This window comes from Aplidium turbinatum, chromosome 11, assembly GCF_918807975.1.
Source record: "Aplidium turbinatum chromosome 11, kaAplTurb1.1, whole genome shotgun sequence".
Taxonomy (NCBI): domain Eukaryota; kingdom Metazoa; phylum Chordata; class Ascidiacea; order Aplousobranchia; family Polyclinidae; genus Aplidium; species Aplidium turbinatum.
This window is the reverse complement of record NC_137482.1, coordinates 19,806,275-19,827,461: the sequence shown is the minus strand read 5'-3', so window position 1 is coordinate 19,827,461 and position 21,187 is coordinate 19,806,275. Positions and strand designations below refer to the sequence as shown.

General features: G+C 37.4%; 1 protein-coding gene across 1 annotated transcript; it reads left to right on the top strand.

Moving 5' to 3' along the window:
* The first annotated feature begins 737 nt into the window (after positions 1 to 737).
* LOC145780303 (uncharacterized) lies at positions 738 to 16,449 on the top strand. Its single transcript, XM_082592006.1, has 7 exons — positions 738 to 866; positions 3,446 to 3,627; positions 6,054 to 6,217; positions 7,732 to 7,823; positions 8,217 to 8,358; positions 10,319 to 10,530; positions 13,344 to 16,449. The coding sequence occupies exons 1-7, from the start codon at positions 794 to 796 to the stop codon at positions 15,419 to 15,421; spliced, it is 2,943 nt and encodes a 980-aa protein (XP_082448132.1). The 5' UTR covers positions 738 to 793; the 3' UTR covers positions 15,422 to 16,449.
* Positions 16,450 to 21,187: the final 4,738 nt, after the last annotated feature.

The following is a 21,187-nucleotide window of genomic DNA, read 5'->3' as shown; positions in this document are numbered from 1 at the left end:
AGTAAGACCAGCGCCGTTGAGAGGATAATTTAGACTTGGAAACAATGATACTCTTTGGCCCCAATGCAAGATGCTTTTAAGATAAACTCACGATATCCAAAGAATACGCGGTGGTTTCATCAAGTTCCAAGGTTCATTAGAAAAAGATACCGGCCCCTTAAATCGTCTCCGGCAGGGTGCAAACATACTCTCCGGATCCCCATGTCAACGCTATTGAGTAAGTCTTGTGCATCACAAACAAACAGAGCTTTCTTAAAATTAATATTCGAACTCCTGTATTTAAAAGCGAGAAATTGCCTAATTAGGACTTGCATTCAATAGACCTACATTTCCCTTCATAAGTTCAAGGTTAACCTACCAAGGTTTAGAGCTCATAAAACCAAAAAAATTGTTTTTCTGTGTTCACTAACAATTCTACAGTATAGCATAATGCCTTGTTTAAGATGATCAATCGCTGTGTTGGTTATGCACTGCCAAGTTTACAAAGCAAAAATTTTTATACACTTCACTTGTCGGTTTAATGTCTACATGTTATGGAGAATTATTATAGAGCAATCGGTATTCAAATTTTGTCATTTTTTCCAGTACCTAACTTTTGAATGTGGTGTCAAGAAAGAGATTATTGAAATGTTTACTTTAAGTGTAGATAATAAGTTTTTAAAATAAGTCTAATGCATTTAATATAAAATCTGAACTTACAAAGTTGGATGTTCAAGAAATCACATGAATACGAAGAAAAGATAATTAATTCATTAATGTGTTGCCAAGCGAAAAGATATCACATGAGCATTTGATGGCTACTACAAATAATCAAACCAATTTTTCGGAAAACATCTCCGCAAGTACCAACGAGACAATTTATGCAGGTATGTGATTACTTGTTCCATGCTGGCAACAAGATATATAGCAATGCAGCTACGCTTGTGAAATGTGAAATGAATACATTTTGTCACATACCGTACTGAATATACCAAAAATGTAGCCATACAATTTTGGAACACGTTGAAAATAACTTTCGATCTACAGTTTTAGCGTGATCTTACGATGTCAGCAGTCAACAGTACGATGTATACAGTACGACGTCAACAGTCAACATTTTTAACTATTACAGAGACAACCAGGGTGTTAGCATGTTCATTGTTAAACCTTGTGGTGTTTTTGCTTTTATGTGTTTTTTCGTACAACAAAATAGTTTAAACTCTCCATCAAGGCTTTATCCGTTACATGCACGTAACGTGGCAAGAAAACTTACACAAGAGCTATCCTAAATCAAAATAAAGCGTGCGGTGTTGTTGAGCAACAAAACATTTGTCTACACTTTATAGAGCCCTTAAAAATGAATAGCGGATAAACATTTAATTTAAAATACTCCGCATTAATGCTGCAATGCAATCCAACAAAAAGTGAAAAATTTACTCCAATTGAAAAGCAACCCAATTTGTACATGAGGTCTTTGTTTGGGCCATGTTACGGTATTACAATGCTCGACAAGGAAAGGTTTCAAATTTTAGGTCGGCAAAGCATGCACTTTTGCAGCCGCTACAACGTATGGGATTAGTAAAATCAATGTCGCTCGGTTTTAGACACGGATCTTAAAGCTTTACGAGGTCATATTTGGCAAATTATTAGAGAATTACAACTAAAATAAACGAAGGTTGCACGGTTGCTACTGCGTAAAAATTATTTCGTTTGAAAACTGTTTGCGCTTTTTTCATCAAAACAGTTTCGAGATAATGAGGTAAATACAATACACCATCTTCACGCTCTTTGTCAACTCTGGCAACATCCTCAGATGTTGAAACGTTTTCATAAGAGCAAGGTTTGCTAGCTGGGATAACAGCTGCTACTTTTCACAAAACTTAAACTTTTGATTTGTAAAAACATGGTAATCGAGTTATAGAATTACTTGAAATTAAAGCCAAGTGTCGTCTTCAAGCTAAATTTGGTTTTGCAAAATCAAAATGCAATCTTGCTGTCAACTGCAACATTGATTCAGTGACAAAAACTTCAAATTTAGCATCGCATGTTGCTACTTTTGAAATGTTTTTGTAACTTAGCCCAAGGGCTGATTAAGCCTAATTTAGTTACAATAAGTCAAGGCAAATGCTTAGTACTTTTAAAAATATTTGTTACTCCGCTGGCGAACGCAGTTTAGCCAAGGTTTAATGAACAACCTCAAAAAAACAAAACAAACACAAATGAAAAAAATCGAATTTGCCGCTAAATTTTACAAGTGTCCTTTTCAGTAAATTATACAAAATAAGGGTTGCATAGGCTAGCTTTAACTATTTGTCTAAAAAAATACAATATAACCTAAAGCAAACGGTTCACACGTGACTATAACACTGCGTTAGTGCTTAATTTCTGAATGCAAGCTATACCATCTTTGCAAGATCTAGGGAGCTAGATAATCGGCCTTCTGACCAATTTTTATCAAGTTTTATCCGCTATATTTGGAACATTTTCCTATCAAAGAAAAGGTAAAATAACCACCGCATTGTTACCAACTCAGACGTCTCAGATTAAGCTTCTGCCTAGTCTGAACGTAAAGACCTGGTTTACTTTTTGTTGATGTAAATAACTTTTTTTATTGATTTTACTGTTTGATATATCTTTTAGTTTGGTATGTTATTTTGACAAAAAATGTCGAGAACGTTTCGGCATTTGTAAAGGAAGTCGTTATATACTTGAACATCACGACAATAGTAGGCTAAGGCTTTTCTTGTTTATTTTCATTAAACAATTTGCTCTTTTCAAATGATGTCAAAACCGTATTAGCAGCTATAAAAAAAAATCTGTAACAACAACAGATAGCACCAATAGCGAATCACTTACTCCAAATACTGAAATGCTGCAGCAGAACTCTTTTACGTGTAGAGTTGTGGCCTCATGGGTTTATTATCGTTATTAGGATCAAGCATTACATTGCTCCCAGAGATGGTACCGAGGGTAGGGAAAACCGCTCCCGGAGAATACTAATTGTAAATATTGAGAACCACTTAGCTCATGCTTCACGTAACAGATCAGACATTAAATTAAAAATGGCTAGTGGCCAGTTTGATTACACTTTCTCTTTAGACAAAAACCTCGCAGCAATTTGATTGTGTTACAGCACTCACTTAAGTGCCAAAATTGTTTGCAAACAGTTTTTACAGAAAAATTCATTACTTACGATTACATGTACCATATTGTAAAGGCTATACGTTCATGGTAGCAGCATAATCTATGGTCAATCTTTGATGAAGTCCTTGATTGTTTAAGCTTTTTGGCCTTTTAGCTTTTAAGTCGATACACTTCGTGAAAGCTGGCTTTAAACATGATTAAAATCCATGCCAAGACAATGATTCCATAATGACAAAGGTGATGGCCAATAGCTTTTAGGGATTCGATACAAAATTAACTACAAATCGGTTTCGTATAAATCTTTTAAACGTTTTTCTCTCAGCAGAAATACCATCGGACTGGGCAGTAGTATGTGGAGATATTGTGGCCTTCGTGGTCATAATTTGTGGCGTTATTGGAAATGCTGTTACCATCGCGGCTTACTGGCGAAATCGAAAGCTTCAGACCTCCTTCAACCACTTAATCACAAACCTTTGTGCAGTGGATCTGGCGTTCTCAGCCCTGGTAACTATTACAAGCTCAATTATCGGGTTTTTAAGTTTCACACCGATTCAGCCATTGTCTGAATCTGTGTCAAAACACAAAACAAATGACGTCGATTCGCTACCTTAAACAACAAAATTCGTCATTTTTACATTACCATTACATTATATTACACCACAGCGTCGGAAAACGGTAAATCAACGTAAAAGTGACTGGTTTTGTTGTCTGGGACGTTCTCTGGAGTGTGTTTCGGAGTGTTTTATATTCACTGCCTATAATTTCCAACACCATTATTTGTGGCCTTTTATACTTTGGTACTTAATGATTCGTTGAAGTTTTAGATTTGTGATCGCCCATAGAGGAAGTCCCTTAGTGCCTGATCCTTTCTATGACTTTAGCATCTTTTCAATAACAATATTTTGGTATACCGGTACTCTTGTGCAAGGCTTTGAAATGCACTGACAATACCAAAATCCTACCATACATCGCCGCACAGGATAAAGCCTACATCACCTTTCAAACATGCCTGTGGACTGTGGATAGGGACGGTACATTACGGGACGCGCAACTCCGTTGTTCCTTCAACATTAGAAGGGTCAATTGCCAGTTCCCAGTCAGCAAAGGTTCGTGGGGCCCACTTGGGCTGCATATGGGTTACCCACATTGTACTGCGTGGGCCCCAGTACCTATGTGTCCACGGTTTGCAGAAATGTCCCAAGTGGGCAGCCCACCTACGTCTAATGGGTGGGCAGCCTACCATGAAACCATTATTAAAATGTAAACCGCCGTCGCATTGTATCGTTGTATATATTCAATTTTTATGATTATTGCACTTTAATATAGCATAATGGACCGGTGCAAACGTATATTTTATAATTTTTCATCATGGTGGGTAGCCCACTTCATGCCCACAGAAAGCCCAGAAAGTTTATTTCAAGAAATAAAAATAAATTCCCAGATACATTTTCATGATATGATAACATTATTAAGATAAATTCAATAAAAGATGTCGGGAATCGGTTGTAAAAAAAAAAAATATGAAGTAGGCCGCGCACTTGGGGCCTAATCGGAAACATCAGATAAACTCACCTTAAGCCCACAAGCCCACGAATGCCCATGGAAATCCCACGTGGGCCCCACGAACCCTTGCTGACTGGGTTTGATATTTTTTTACGCTTTACTGCAGGCTTGCTTTCAACTAAAAACCTTAAATTACTTTAAAACCAACTTCACTCTTCTTATATAACCCATAAAAAGTAAAATATATTGTAAATTACAAAAAAACGTAACCCTTCTAGTGTTGCGGATAAGCCAAAAGCGCATGAAGTTTCGCATCCCTATGATCTACAATCCCTAACTGTGGAGCCGGAGTTTTGAAGTCGCAAGGGTTTGATGTTTCCGGGGTAGCAGTTGGTTCTTTCGCTGATGCGCCAAAATTAGATGATTTTGTTTCGACTCTGGAGTCCTACCTCCTAGTTATTAAAACTTTTTGACTCAATAATTCGTCAAGACACATAACAATCGCGGCAAAGTGATGATTAAAAAGGAATCCAAGAAACAATTTCACGCCAGTTTTCATTTTACAAAAAATGGAAATTACTTTTATTGCTTTAACTTTTCTGTGAAGCTTATGCGTCAGTTGTAGACTTTGTTTACATCGAAAATTTTGGTTCAGTTTCAAAAGAAAAAGTTATCCGCGGAAGCCAACAAAATTGTTTGGTATAAAATTTATACAATTGAAGACTTCCGTTAAATAGGCAAATGATCGTGATTAGTCGAAAGCACAAAGCAACAAAAATCAAATAATGGATCAGAGAGCAAAAGTGAAATTTAATCCTTTCAAAGCTGCACAATTACAGCATTTATAGAACTAGCTAATTTTAGAAATTACTGCGGAAGACCAAACGAAATTTGATCTTCCTTCTTTCGATAAATATTAGATTCAATGTACTTTTTTCCAACAAGCTTAGCAATTTGTTTTTGAAATCTTGATTATGCAAAAAAAAAGTATTGAACGATAAACTAAAATCGCCTGATTTCATGAACAAAGAAACGCCAGGATCAAGTGACGCTGGTTCGAATCTCGGGGTCTGCGCTTGAGCAACGCAGTTTAATGACAGCTCTCCACTCAGCGGCTACTATTGAATGGAATAATTCACAGACAACAACACTTCAACACAAGCGGAAACTTTACTCTGTCAATCTCGGTGACCGGGCTTGCGTCAGCGGTTCAAAACCTCTACAAGTATACGAAACTACCACTATCAAGCTCTCAAAGAAGCTTTTTCAGTCCGATGATAACATTCCCACAATCAATCAAGTTGTAGTCATGTTGACTTATAGGTGAATAATAAAGTACTGTGGTAGACTACATTTTTGAAATGCTTGATCAGTCATGCGTTTAAAGATGGTCGCATGCCAGAAATGTGAATTTTTTAATTTTTCAGGCGATGCCATCGGTTGTTGTTCCTCTCCTGGCAGCAAAGGAAATCTATCCAGTCGTTTTATGTCACATTTTTGGATATCTATACAACTTCTTATTGTCTTCATCTGTCATTAATTTGGTTTTTATTGCTGTGAACAGATACATTGGTATCGTTCATTCTTCAAAGTAAGTGTCTACAAGTGATCGATGAGCATTCGACGTACCTCAATGACAGAGGAAGCAATTATTGCTAAAGTGATGCGGAACCGTTCGCATATTTGTGCTCTGTAGGAGTGTAGGTCGTTGCAACAGATGAGGTATTTTAACCGATAGAGGCTTTAGGATAATAAAATTTTCTCTATAAATCAACTAACTGCAGCATTGTGACCCTTCTGGCAACTAGCTAGAGTTGAATCTTGCTTTGAATTATGTTTGGTAATTACAGAAGAAAAAAGAGTAATGGCAGGGATGGGTATCGAACCTACGGTATCGAACCCACTTTGGGAATCAAAATGTCTACACCTCACCTCTAGAACTGGGCCACGCTGGCGACGGTGAAATGTTTATTTTATTTACTTTCTAACGTGCATAGTCGTATGACTGCAATCAGCTGATTTAAATCTTGCTTTTTGATTGGTTAATAAATCTCATCTGCCGCAGCGACCTGCAGCTTACAAACGCACAAACTGTTTAAGGTTCAACTTAGCTGCATCGTATTCGTTTTTTCCTGTGAATTATTTCACTTACTAGGTGACGCCAATCAAAGAGCTACATTGGACTAGGATTTCGGACATCACAAGAGTTCAACAATAGTTGATGATAATATTGCTTTGTTTTACTGAGCAGGAAATCCAGCCAAAAAAAATTGGTCCTATTTACATTGATTCAACTTTTGCAGAGGTTAAATCACTGCAAAAAGGACCAGTTTTTCTGGGTGGTCACTGCTGGGTATTGTATGGTTGCGCTTTATAAAATAATGACAAAACTATCCTGGTTCTGTCGTTTCTTAAAAACCAAATGCAAAACATATAGATTTCAAATACACTTGCAAGGTGACATTGGCCGACCAAACACATATGTGTAACAACTTTTATTTGCAATGAAGTCGCAATTTAACGAAAGAAACCACAAAACTAGAATTTTGTTATTCTGCTGTTGTGTAACGTGTCGGTAAAAAATGTGTCAAAAACACAAAAAAAAATGCATCGACTACATTGGGTTTGTATCACCAACAGCACGCTCAACTAGGGAATTAAAAATTTATGAAAAACTTACTAACTGTGAATAACAGTAAAGTTATCGGGGCAAGGATTTGAAACATTTTTATCTTATATCAACGTCGCAAGACGCTCAGAAATCATTAATATACCAATATGTACCATTGCCACATGAAAAAGATCAATAAACTGAATTTAACTAAAAGCTTGACGTAGACTATTGCAAGTCAAAGCAATGGTAGTAATTATGTTATTAAAAATTAATTCAAAAATAAGAAAGAATTCATAATAGAATTTTCGGTCTTGGTTGGTTGTTGGTGTACTTATCAAAGTGTCACTTGCAATTTTGCAAGGTGGATCGAGACATAAAAAGGAAAATTCGACTTAAAAATTCATTCAAATACTGTCAAAAACGTACAGAAATAACAAATCGTTACAGAAATATTGGCTTGTTTACCATCTTTTCAATTATTGTTGCTGCAGGTATCGATTTTTATTTTCCTCCGACTTGATAAAGTGGTATCTGGCATCGGTTTGGATTTCGGGACCCCTGCTTTACCTTCCTCTTCTTGTATGTAAGTATGCAATGGAGTAGAACTATGTTTCTATCTGTAGCTTATGCATTTTTTATTCGCTTTTTAAAAATATCTTCTTATATTTATTTGTATTTTGAAAATTATTCTTAAAATGCAACGAAGGACTTCGATTTGTTTTGGTCTACAGACAAATCAGCTAAATCAATTTTGGTCGCACTAAAGTGAACTTAATCCTTCCATTAACGTTTTGTGGCAGTTACGCTTATTATTTTATCTGGTTACGACTCATCAAACTAACCAGTTACGTGCCTTTGAACTGACATAAAAATGAACAGTAATACCGCAAAGCTCACGTTTTTCTTCATATCAGATTTTTTAGCTGCAATCCTGAGTGACATGGGCATATACTAATTTTGCGATTTATTTCTTTAGCTGGTGGTTTTACGTGGGTTGACAGCAGACTGGCATGCACTGTAACAAGCCGCACGTTAGTTCGCCCAATGAAAACTTACATAATTATCCTCTACAATGCATTGCAACTCTTTCCAGCAATCATATTGATGTTTTTGTACAGGTAGGAACTATAGTGTTTGTATGTGAGTAGATAGTGCATGTATTTAGCCTCTGTGTTTTAGCAGAGCGTTATTGCAGCAACAACAAAATCTTCCGCCCACACATAGAGCGGAAGAACATCACGTAACTGGTTTTCTTACACTTCAAAATTACGTTAGTTTATTAGACGTGTCAATAAACGGCATATAGTTATGACACGGTGGGATGGCGCAGCGGATAAGGCGATCGCTTTCCAATTATGCAATCCTGGTTCGACTCCCGGCCTATGCTGGTTGTTGACAAACACCGCTCACCTCTACCCAGGGTGAAACAAATTGGGTGGGCGTAGTTGCTAAAGTAAAGGCGGCCGAGAGCAAGGAACTAGCCACCCTACTCTCCTTAGTGCCGATGGCTTAGTATAATGAGAACCATATCTTCTCATCCCCCGATGCTTGGATCAAGTATGGGACTCACCTAGTTATGACACATAGTCCAAACTTTTTTCAGTAACAAGATACAACCCTTTAAAATCAACACATTTGTGAATAGCTTGGTTAAAAGTTTTCCATTTTGACAAAATTTGTGTTGCAACATGCATTTGACTTGCCCAGTTAGATTGAAGCTAATAAACCCTCCGATGTAAAAAAAAAACAAGCATAACTCTGATTGAGCACAATAGAATAAAACTAGAGTGAAAAAAGTTCAATAGCCTACTACAAAAGTTTGTTCTATTTCAAGTTTTTTTTTTTCCTTTTGCTGAGGTTTCATAAATAAATCGCTTCTGAAGTTTGATTTGAAAACTTTATTGAATTCACTCAAAAAAAAGTTTTCTAATCAAATACCCTGCTGCAAGTCCGTGGTTGTGGCCCAGTCGATTAATCTGTCCTATATTGCATTAATTCAGCGTCTGCAGACGTTGAATCAGCATACAAATATACGGTGTTGGCTGAGAAGTGTATCTCTGGGTCTTTGCACTTGACCATCACAGATGCGATAACTGCGCAGTTTGAGCTATTTTAAAGCAAACGTTGTGTTGGCTTGTTTTATTTACTTTTGATGACGACTTTGTAATTTATCAATGAAAAGTAAGTAACATGGGCGTACACAGCCTACGCGCATGTTCAAGTACTCTTTAAAGAAATCAATATATGACTTAGTGATTTAAAGTCAAAATATATATAAGCATAAATTACACAAAATACTGTTTATTTAGTGATTTTTAATCTTTATCTTGATAGGACCACTTTGAAATCACTAGCCTGGTCTCGCATCACCTCTCAGCTAAAAAGTAGAAAGCTAGTTAGGCAACCTGCTTGATATTTATAACGTCTGCAATTCCCAGATAACATTGACAACTATTTCCACTTTACAGTTAAGGAAATTTGAAATAACTTACATTTACATTACGCGTTAATAAAAACTAACGTATGCGCAGGGCAGTTCAAGAATAATTTGGGCCTGGTACCTATAAAGTCTTGGGCTCAAAATCTAGACATTTCTCAGATAAACGTACTATACTTAAACTGTATGCGTTAGTTTCTTTAAGTTATGGGCCTCTTGGAAAGGTTACAGGCCCCTAAAATAATCCCGGGCCTAGATCTAAAAGTACCTCCTGGACCATTCTGACAACGCTACTGTGTACACGTGACACCAGGCCACGCCCTGGGACAGGCATGGCACGTGAAGCGGAAGCATACATGAACACTTTATTGAACAGTGATGACAAGTTTTAAATTATTAATTAAAATTTTGCTTGTTCATTGACAAAATCTTGTGGAAAGGGCAAAATATGGATCGACGTGATGACCTCCTTCATATATTGATTTAATCTACAGTTGGTTTAAAAAGATTTTTTTTCAATCACACTGACAAAACTTGGACAATTAATTATTACTGCGTTGGGTAATTGCAGCTAACATTTTTGATTTCAACACCTGTTAACTGACTTACTAATTTTGATATTGTTTCATTATCAGGGCAATATTCAAAAAAGTGAAAAAGTGCCGCAAAACTGTGGAGCACTACCCCACGCCTGTTTCTTGCACTCCAAGCTTGGCCGATGGAAACGATGGCTCTCATGTGTCACGTGGACGTCTTCGATCTCTGCGAAGACAGAATTCTTTCAACATCACAGAAAAAGAATCTCCGTCTATTCCAAAGAAACCATCTAGCCCTTTGAATTTTACCAACACTGGTCAAATGGCCTATCTTCAAGTTCCCGACGTTAAATCGTCGCCAATGTTTGAACCAAAACAAAGCTTTACAAGTTACCACGGTAAGAAATATAACAAGGTGATCGACATTTTAAGCAAGAGTAGCCTACTGTTTAATTACGACAGAAGGTATCACTTATAAAAAAAAAAATAACGGAAGAGAGAGCGAATAAATTATTTTCTGACTTAAAAGAGGACGTGTAGGCTACATAGTTTACCCAGTGGCTATCATGGCCTTAAAGAACCAAAGCATTTGGTAGGAGGAAAATAAAAACTCGTCCAACTTTATGCGATTTTTCGGAAAATGCCTAAATATTCTATTGAGATCAAGAACACTGTGAAACTTGCTATTTCAGTTGAATATTTAGGGGTAAAAATTGTAGCCCTGTTTTTACAGCTTTTTTACTCTTCGGCTACTATTTTGGGCAGATACATGAAGGCTCGCAAATAGTTTCATATGTGTGGTTACAAATATTAGTAGCCTATTAATTATTAAAGCTATATAATACAAAAAAATATATTAACAAGTTACTTTATCTGATTGCATTCATTCCGTAGTTGTTGCATGTACACTTGTACAGCGTATAGGATCTATTTTGCATATAGGTTCGATTCGATGAAATGGGCAACCATATCATGTTGCTTTGGCAGTTGCATTCCCAGACAGCAAAATCTGTCATTTTTACATTGATTCAACGTCTGCGGACGTTGAATCAATGTAAAAATAATGTTTTTTTTTTACTGGGTTATGATTGAATTGGCCAGGTTCACATATTTTGACAGTTTGTGGCTGCCCAAATCAGGACAAAGATTTTTATTGATTTTCAGTTTATTTGCAGCATGTTGACTTGGGCAGTTTCATAAAAAGGGTTACGGTACTTTGATTCAAGACAATTTCATATTTTATAATTACCAAAATCAACATAATACGGTTGTAGATCAACAAAATTAATAATATTTCTGTTATTTTGTCACAATAGGATACCAAATAAGTAACCTACCAGAATAAATAGAATGCCAAATGAGAAGTCTACAGTAATCCAACATAAGCTATTTTGTGCGGCTTGTAATTTTTTAATTTGAAGCAATTTTACAGCTCTTTGTATAGCTACTTTTGTTCAAAAACGTTTAGTATTATTTCAAATTAGCAACGTAGTTGCCCCTGTTTTGTACGCTTATAGCTATCACGGGGAAGTTTGCAAACAGGTTATACGGGAGCACTTAGATTCATTTGGGTTTGAAAAGTTTTAATTATAGCAGAGCTCCGTTTTCTGCATGGTAATACACTTGAGAATGTGATCGGCAATTTAAAGGCGGTCGGTTCGACACCTGCCAAAAGCATATGTTTGTAGTATCACCTTAAATGACTTGCTTCTGTGTGAACATAAAAGTTAGTCTTCTCGATTTCTTCCCTTGCATTTAAAGTGTCTTTTACTAAACCATGAAAACTATTAACTTCAGGAGAGATTTATATTTATTATTAACAGTTTGATCCATGACAGCCACTCAGAAGCTTTGACATTTTGGGCAACTTATTTATTGCAACCATTAAATTTTTGGGAGTGTGCTTGAGCAACGCACGTTCAGAACTTCTTTCCATTCAGCGGCATCTAACGGATGGAATAATTTTCCGTCAACAAGACTTCAACAATCAGAAACTTCACTCTGTCAATCTCGGTGACCGGGCTTGCGCCAGTGGTTCAAAGCCTCTACAAGTATGCGAAACTGCTAAGATTAAGCGCTGCAAGAAGCTTTCCCAGTCCGAGAATAAAGATTCAATCAATCAATCATTTAAATTTGTGACAGAATAAATGTATTGGAAGCATAGCACCGGTTATAACAATTCTTAGCTTTTGACGTAATCGCATTGTGAAGTAAGCGACACCACTGGTACATCAAGCATTTTACAAATTAACAATTTAGGCGGAAAATCTCTTCCGTTTCGCAAGGAAGCATTAAAAGCGGAGCAGACCTCACTTGATCATTTTTCCGAAGATTCAACAGCGGATTTGAAAGTGAAAGAAAAAGAACAATCCACCAGCACCAGCTTGGAAGGTACTAGCTTACTACTTAAGAAAGTCATGGCCGGTAGCGTCAACAGTGAGAGCTTTTTGACCGGGCCCGGCATGACTTTAAGGGCCAGTAACCTTTCCAAGGGGCTTGAAAACCTGAAAAAATCCCCTCGTATTCATTGGGTATATAGTAGGCCTACATTTTACTTAAAAGCGTCTTAATTTGGGCCCCGAGGATCTCATTGGTACACGGCCCAAATTATCTCTCCACGGCTCCGGCCATGGTCCCATATCGAAAATTGTACTTATGATTGTTCTGATTGATTTGCTGTGGGTATTGTCAACTATCAGAAACTGTATTTACAGGTTTAGATTTCGTTTTCTGATGATGCAGATAGAAGTCTTGATTGATAGTTTGTTTATCAGTCTTGATTGATATAGTTTATGATGGTTTAAACAGCGACAAGCCGATTGATGAATTTTACTTGCTGCTCCAACTTCAAGAAGTAACTACTTTCTCATTATTCTGATAATTTGGTCTAGCTTAGTTGGACACCAGAGCTAATAAACCCAATCAAAATATCAGTTGTTGGCACCATGTATTGATTTTGTTTTTATTGCTACTTTTAAAGCCTGTATTTGATTCGAAATGCTTGTTGGAAAATGATTCATTATTCTTTTGGTTGCTAAGTGACTTGAGAGGCCTAGTTTGTCGACTACAACCAACTTTTGGTCGTCTTTTATTTTGTTCATAATGTGCTTTAATCATCACTTTATTGCAGATGATATTTTGTGCGAAATTCAATCACGTCCTCTTTTGACGTCAGAACGGCCAAGAAAACGTTTACTCCGAGAAATGAGAGACTGGCAAATTATGTCCACCATTGAGTCCGAACCTACTTCGAAAACAATATCTATGGATCGTGGAGATGAAACAGCGGACCCTAAATCTCCTTCTGGTTCTTTCAAAAGCTCGGAAGAGAAATCTTTTACTATTAAAGTAACAGAAAAACAGATGATGAAGAGAAACACGTCACTGGGAAAACTGTCTAGGGTTGAAGAAAAAGATCCGGAACCTTCAAGTATCTCTGATCTCGCTATGAATCACGATTCGTGCAAACAATGTGAAGAAATATCTATTCTTGTTCCCGAAATTAATGTAACGGCTTCTAAGAAAATTATTAAAGATCAAGGCACAAAAAGTCACATTTTTAGTCTTCCAGATCTGAACAAAATGTCACAGACAACAACAGAAGTGAGTAATCCTTATACCACAACTGCCTGCTTGTTTCCATCTTCTGACATAAAGAAAAGTTCAAGTTTGAAGGTTTCTCCACTGTTGATACAAGAAGAGCCATTTCGAAGGCATTCCATTTCGACATGTTCCTCAAGTTTACTTGCTGTCAACAAAAATAGTAATCAAGAAGATAAAAAGGACACAAAAAGAGCAAAACGAGAAAGTTTAAAAAGATGGAGTTGGAAAAAAGCAAAATACAATTCTTCTCCTACAAATCCATCAAAATTTTCTTTTGAAATATTTGGTGGAAAGCGAACAAAATCAGAAAGATCTCAACCACAACTTAAATCCTTGAAGAAAACATGGAACAAAAAAACAAACTTGGCCAAAATTAAAATCGTCATCGATCAAGCAACGTCCGAAGACACGGTTCCTAGATCAATAAGACACTTTTCTGAAATGATGTGCGATGAAAAGCTATTGAAAGAAAAACTAAACGACACAAAATCTCAAGTGAAAACTGAGAAACAAGGGGAAAAAGGTCAAGAATGCCAAGTCAAGAAGTGTCACAGTTCTTGTGAAAATATCTGTCTTACCTCCAAAAGTGATTGCTGCAGCAACTTGATCTGTAAAATCAAGCGACGTAATGACAGACGACATAATGACGACGCGGATTCAAATACCAGCAAAGTAAACAGAGAAAGACATCACAAGATCAACAAGATATCTGAAGCACAATCGGTTGAGAGCTTGCCATCAGCTCTGCCTAGGCGAAAAGTTTACCAAGAAACCCTTAGTACTGAAGCAAAGAAAGAAAATAATGTTGCACAGAAACATGCTGTACACTCTGTTTTGAGAGACTTTCAGTCTTCGACTAACCAATACATTACCAGCGTAACATCTGAACTAACGGTTGACCAAAGTGACGCAGGACTATATAACGAGCGTCGTTCTTCAATCTCAAGTCATGTCTACAGATATGGGGCAGAAGAAGCTTTATCAAGGCACGGGTCATTTTCATACGTCAGTTGTGCTGATGATTACACAAGAACACGAAACAATAACAGAGCTGCTTCGCGTGACTGCAATAAAATGAAAGTCGATAAAAGCCTTTCCAAAACACCGGTAAAAAAAACTCCAATGTATACCAATTGGACCAGAAAATCTTTTTGTCTATCTTCATTCAACAGCAGTGCTATATCAAACGAAAGTCGTCGGCGTAAACGGCGACGAGACGCTGAAAGACAGTTGGTGTACAATGGGTTGATAATTTGCATTGCTCTTGTCATTTCTATCGTACCACTGTATGTTGTCGAAATTTTAGAAGTTTTCACCAACTTGCACATCCCACCAAACCTCACATTTACAGCCGTGATGTTGTCATGGTTACAGGCAATCATCAATCCAGCAATTTACGGATTTTTGAATCCACAATACCGGATGGAATTCAGCCGAATGTGGAGGAATGCAAGGCAAAGTTTCATTCCTTGTTTATGCCGTTCTAGCGATTCTTCTAAACCAGTGGTGTACACCTCTAATATGAGCCCATTGAGTAAGCTCCGATTTCCGGGCTCTGCTGCTGATGATCATCCTGCCAGCAGACGCAACAGTAAAGTTGATTAATAACTGTGTTTTTGTGATGTGTGGTCTGTTTTTGACGTGGGCATAATCCGAAAAAAATATTTTTTGTTACACAAGATGATGTTTAACACCAGCATTCCAGTTTTTATATTTTTTAACTCAACTCTTTGCTTCTTCGATGCAATGCTTATAAGTTACTTAGGCACGTTTCAAAATGGTAGTTATGTAACGAAGAATTTGACGTTTTGTTAACCTGTAAGTTTACATTTCAGTCACTGTAATGCGACCCTTATTTTTAAATATTATTTATTCATGACTTCTGAGTAACGCTCGTTGTTTGTTTTTTGTGCTTACGGACACTTTCTAACAACAACAGTTTCAATGAAATGTTCCTGCAAAGTAGAAACAGAAAACGATGTAGTCTACAACCAACAAACAGAAAAGTAGAACAGCTCGTAGGCCTGATCTTTTTTTATATTTATTAAAAGTATGAAAACTAGAATTAAATGCAAACTGTTCTGAGTTAACGATTGTTTCAGTGTGCAATAAAGTAATGCTTGGTCTGGAGATGTATTTTTATTTGATAAATTTGGACTTCTTGCATCGTTCATTCAAAATAACCATTAGATTTGACCTCTTGCTATCTCAGCATAGATAAAATAATAAATAGCACATTATATGCTAATGTTACACTTGAAACTACCTTATTAATGTCTTGTTGGTCGCTGGTAGGGCTATTGAGTTTTTATTGTCACAATGACTTACCTCCCACGTTTTCTTCTTGTTGTTGTCCAGACAGCAAAATTCGTCACTTTCACATTGATTCGTCTGCAGACATTGCATCCAGAATTAGGGTAAAAATGACGGACTCTGCTGTGTGGGAGCCTACTAGTGTACTTCTACTACCTCTTCTTTGATGCAGTCTCTTCCTTGATGCAGATCTTTCATAGCCGTACGAGACCAAACCATTTTGGGGGGGCAGAACGTAAATTTGCCCAAATGTGCACGCTTTTATAGAAATTGCCCAAATATAATGTAAAATATAATATAATGTAAAACAAAATATAATATAATTCCAATAGCCTACCATTTCAACAGTTCTTCAACTAGAGTTGAACTTTTTAGTTTGATCAAGCTATATTTTGAATCTGTGACAAAAGGCAAAAACTGCTTTTGCTTTGCGCGGCTTTGCTAATACCATGCCAATGTTGAGACTTGTCGAGACTACTTTGGTTCTATGCCGGGGTTTGTAGCCTATCACTAGCCTACCAGAGTATCTCCAACTTGCAGCAATCTAACACTAGAGTCTAGTGACTAGTGTACAGTGACTAAACGAACGATACAGCAAGAAATATCAAATGTTTTCTGCAATGTGGAAATTTCTTACAACGATTTTTTTGTGCACTAACAGGCCTACATGGAAGAAAATCTTTTCGGACTTGCTCAGGTAGGCTATCACTTGCGGAATTAAACTTTCTGAATTGTCGCTTGCTGAACCAGTGATTGAGGATTTCACATTGATTGATTGAATCTTTATCCTCGGACTGGGAAAGCTTCTTGCAGAGCTTAATCCTGGCAGTTTCGCATACTTGTAGAGGCTTTGAATCACTGACGCAGGCCCGGTCGCAACTTTTGAAAAGGTACCATTATAAAATCCCCTTTCAACTTGGTTTGGTAATTACAGAAGAAAAAAGAGCAACAGCTGTGGTGGGAATCAAACCCACGTCAATGTAATTACTAATTACTACCACCGCCCTAACCCAATTCGCCAAGCCAGCCGACGGGGAACAAATGACTAAACTGAGCTAGAATATACGTTTTCTTTTGTTGCTCAGAGGGGATTTTTTTATGGTACCTTTTCAAAAGTTGCGGCCCGGTCACCGAGATTGACAGAGTGAAGTCTCCGATTGTTGAAGTCTCGTTGCCGGAGAATTATTCCATCCATTAGATGCTGCTGAATGGAGAGCAGTCCTTAACGTGCGTTGCTCAAGCGAACGCCCCGAGAATCGAACCAGCGCCGCGTGATCTTGAGCCAGGCGGGTAACCATTGAGCTAACGGAGCGGACAACATTTGCTGACTTTGGTTGTTTGCTGAGTTTAATAGCTTGCTAACTTGATGTTAGTTGAAAATCACCTTTGCTGTTTGTTTGTTTATCTTTATCCTGCATTGCGGGAAAGCGGACTTGAGCGCTATGCATCGGTGTACGCCTTCCGACGTACACCTGACCCACGCTGCAGCCGACGGCAATGGCTGTTTCCGGTTGTCTACTCTACTTATGACTTAAATTTGGTACTACCCATTACTCGAATCGATCACTGGGTAGAGGCAATTATCGTAAAGTTTCTTGCCCAGAGAAACAACAGCAAGTGCGGGTGGCTGGAGTCGAACATGCAGGCTCTCGACTGCGAGCCCAACGCGCTAACCACTCGGCCACTGCTGCTGACATATGATCTATAGCTTAAATATACTTTCTGAGTTGTCGCATGCCAAGTGGTCTGATAGCGGTTAAGCGCTGGACTCAAGATCAAAAAGCGCTGGTTCGACTCTCGCGATTTGCGCAACACATTTTAGGACTGCTCTTCATTCAGTGGTAGTCGTAGCCTACCTAATAAGTTAGATGGAATATTTTCCCGGCAACAACGTTTCAACAATTGGAAATTTCACTGACAATCTCGGTAATTGGCCCTGCGTCAAAAAGCCTCTACAAGTAGGCTATGCGAAACTACCAGTGTGTAGCCTAATGAAACTCCTCCAATAGGCTACTCGGTAACCATGGGTCACATAAGCCTATAATAAAAGAATGCATCTCTATTAAATGTAAACCCAATAATAGGCTACTGATCAATAGTGAATGAAACGAAGGAAAACCAGCACAAATTTTCATGCGAAGAGCACTGCACTGAAAGCATGATCCTTCACAAAGCACAACCCGGAAGAACCGCCACAATTGTCTGAAAATATTCTGTTCACCTGATAGCTCAGCTGGTTAGCGCGTGACTTCGTGAACGAAGAAGCTGCAAGATCAATTCCAGTTTAATTTGTTAAATTTCATCTGAAGAAAACATTATTGACCTATTGTGTTATTCGCTTATACTCAATTATTTCTCATTTACATTCTATTTTTTTTCTCAATTTACACAGTCATATTGAGCTCGTTTCTTTCAGCCCAACAGGTCACCAGGGCCTCTGAGAGAAGTTTTCATCAAGGGTACGAAGAGTCATTCCGGGCCCCCCTCTCACTCCGGGCCCCCTTCGTCTTGGGCAAAGCGCGTGATGTTTGCTTAGGCGTACCGCGTATTGCACATCATACAACATTTTACTGCAGAATTAGACATCTGTGCGATATAATAGTATCAGGCTGCAATAAAACTATTACTTAATTTTAATAGGCTATGCACAATAATATTGAATATGAAAGATATAGGCCTACCCTGCCCTGCTGCCAGATAAGAAAAAACTGAGCATCATAAAATACAAGTTTATAGGAACAGAGAATGGGATTGACCTATTCTAAATTAAATTCTATTCCTATGCATCTGAATAATGACAGTTCAGTTTATTTTTGTTTTGTTGGCGAAAAAGAAAAGAACAAAAATATACAAAAACACAAATAATTCGCACAACAAGGATGGCAGCGAAAGACCAAAAGGTCACCAAAGTCAGCTGCCACCCAAACATTTAAACAAAAGACCCAAAATTAAGAATATTAACACATATAGCACAATACCAGCACTTTACATAATACATTAACAGTGGAGTAACACAGGGCAACATAAAAAAAAAACTGTGCAGAGAAATAAGCAGATGCTATGTTTCAGGAGTGATCATTGTACAAATTCTTTAATAAACATTTATATTTAAAAGCATTATAAGACTTTTCCTGTATTTCTTTTGGTATTTGATTCCATAGTTTCACTCCATTAAAACATAGCATCTTCTTACCAGAGTTTGACGTTGCAGAACATAAATGACCAGGCGCCACAATGCTCTGCACCTAAATATCCTGACACCACAGTGTGCGCGCCTATTTGACCGGCGCCTAATTGTCTGCACCTAAAAGACGTGGGCCACATACAGCCAGTAGGCTACTATTGTACAAAGAGGATAATTTGTACAGTTTAACAACTACATAACAGTATAATGTGCTATTACTGTAGAACTCTGATGTAATGGACCAACACTCTGGTCAGTTTTTTTTCTCCAAGGCATTTGGATGTAACAGATGTCAGATTTCTGATACAGGAAAGGACAAAAAATGCTGCCCATGAATAGTCCATTATAGTCAAATTCTGCTGAACATAAAAAATTCACTATTTATATATAGTTATTAAACAATCAGTCCGTCATTTAACTTGAACATGCACAAAATTTTGCTGAGATTGAGAATGACCGTCCAAAAGCAAAAAAGCTCAAGTACTTTCAAAAGTTCACGCTTCAACAGGCTCAAGAGCATCAAATTAGTAGCTGTTAGTATGGTATGATTGCAAGTTAGCCCACAATCAAAACTAAATATACTGTAATACTTGTACTACAATAACTTCATGATCGGTATTTAGTTACTAGTTAGCATAACAGCTTGTCTGGACTTTTCTTTCAAAAACTTTTATAACTTGGCCAAAATAAACTTTGTCAGGGTCTTCTTTAACTCTTAGCCAATGCTTGCATGTCAACTATCCACCAAAAATCAGTATTTTGTACATCGCTGAGTTCATTTATTCAGCAAAACAGATTTGTCTTGCCTTTTTTTCTGCAAAAACTTTAATAACTTTATCAAAGTTAACTTGTCTGGCTAACTTTGATTCTATGCTGAGCCTTGCCAGATTGACTAAACGCTCTTCACCTGTTGTTGATCTTAAATAATTTTTGATCAGCTTTAGTTTACACAAACTTACCATCTTGCTTTGGGTTTTTAATTAGTGTTTTGTGTTGTGCATATCATGTGAATTGTCACACACAATTTGTGTTTGCCAGTTGTTGATGGTGCTGTTGAAAGGTGTCGCTTGTACAGCTTTAATGTAAAATTTTCAAACTTAGTTATGTATCTTAGATGTAGCCTATAATTATTCCAAATGAGGACACTATGTGGTGTCGAAAACGTTGGATTTAGTAGTTTTTTATTGTTTTTTTTTTTGTGTTTAATAAATAATGTTAAATCCGTTAACGTTACTGAGTGTCATATGTATCTCGTACAACAAGTCAAGCTCTCTACCAAGACTCAAACACAACATAAGGTCAAAACATAATCGAATTAATCATCTGACCAATAACCTTTCTTCATTAACTTTTGCATTCACCACATGCTTAGCAGAGGTGAATGAAGCCACTTTTTTACTTCGCCTCCACTCCAGCTCCGAAAGTATTGACTCTGGCTCCTGCTACAACTCTTAAATTCATTTTAAAGTAAAATAAGCGTGAAACTTCCATTTTCAAACACTTTTTAAAAAACCCAAAAACAACCGGGCTTTTAAAAAAAATCTGGTGGGTTAGGCAATCTCAACCTTGCTTTTGCTACGCTATGCCCCCCTCCCCCCCCCGGACAGGAGAATACCTAACTTTTCTGATTTAATTTAGGGTATTATACTTTTAACAGAACATTTTTAACGTAAAGCATTAAATCACCACTTTGGGCCCCTAATTTGCGCACAATGCACTTAGTTATCTTTCCGGCCCTCTTGCTACATTACGGACCCCCCAGGACTAAATAATAACAACTTTTATGCTTGAATTTAGTCGTTTAGGATGGTTTTAACCAAACATTTTTGCGCGTAAACTATAAAATCACAATTCTGGGCCCCCCAACAATCACA

Excerpts from the sequence above, each read along its gene's own strand:
- LOC145780303 (XM_082592006.1), top strand. The coding sequence starts at position 794 with ATGGCTACTACAAATAATCAAACCAATTTTTCGGAAAACATCTCCGCA. Across the intron at positions 3,628-6,053 it reads ATCTGGCGTTCTCAGCCCTG|GCGATGCCATCGGTTGTTGT; the intron begins GTAACTATTACA and ends TTAATTTTTCAG. Across the intron at positions 10,531-13,343 it reads TTTGAATTTTACCAACACTG|ATGATATTTTGTGCGAAATT; the intron begins GTCAAATGGCCT and ends ACTTTATTGCAG.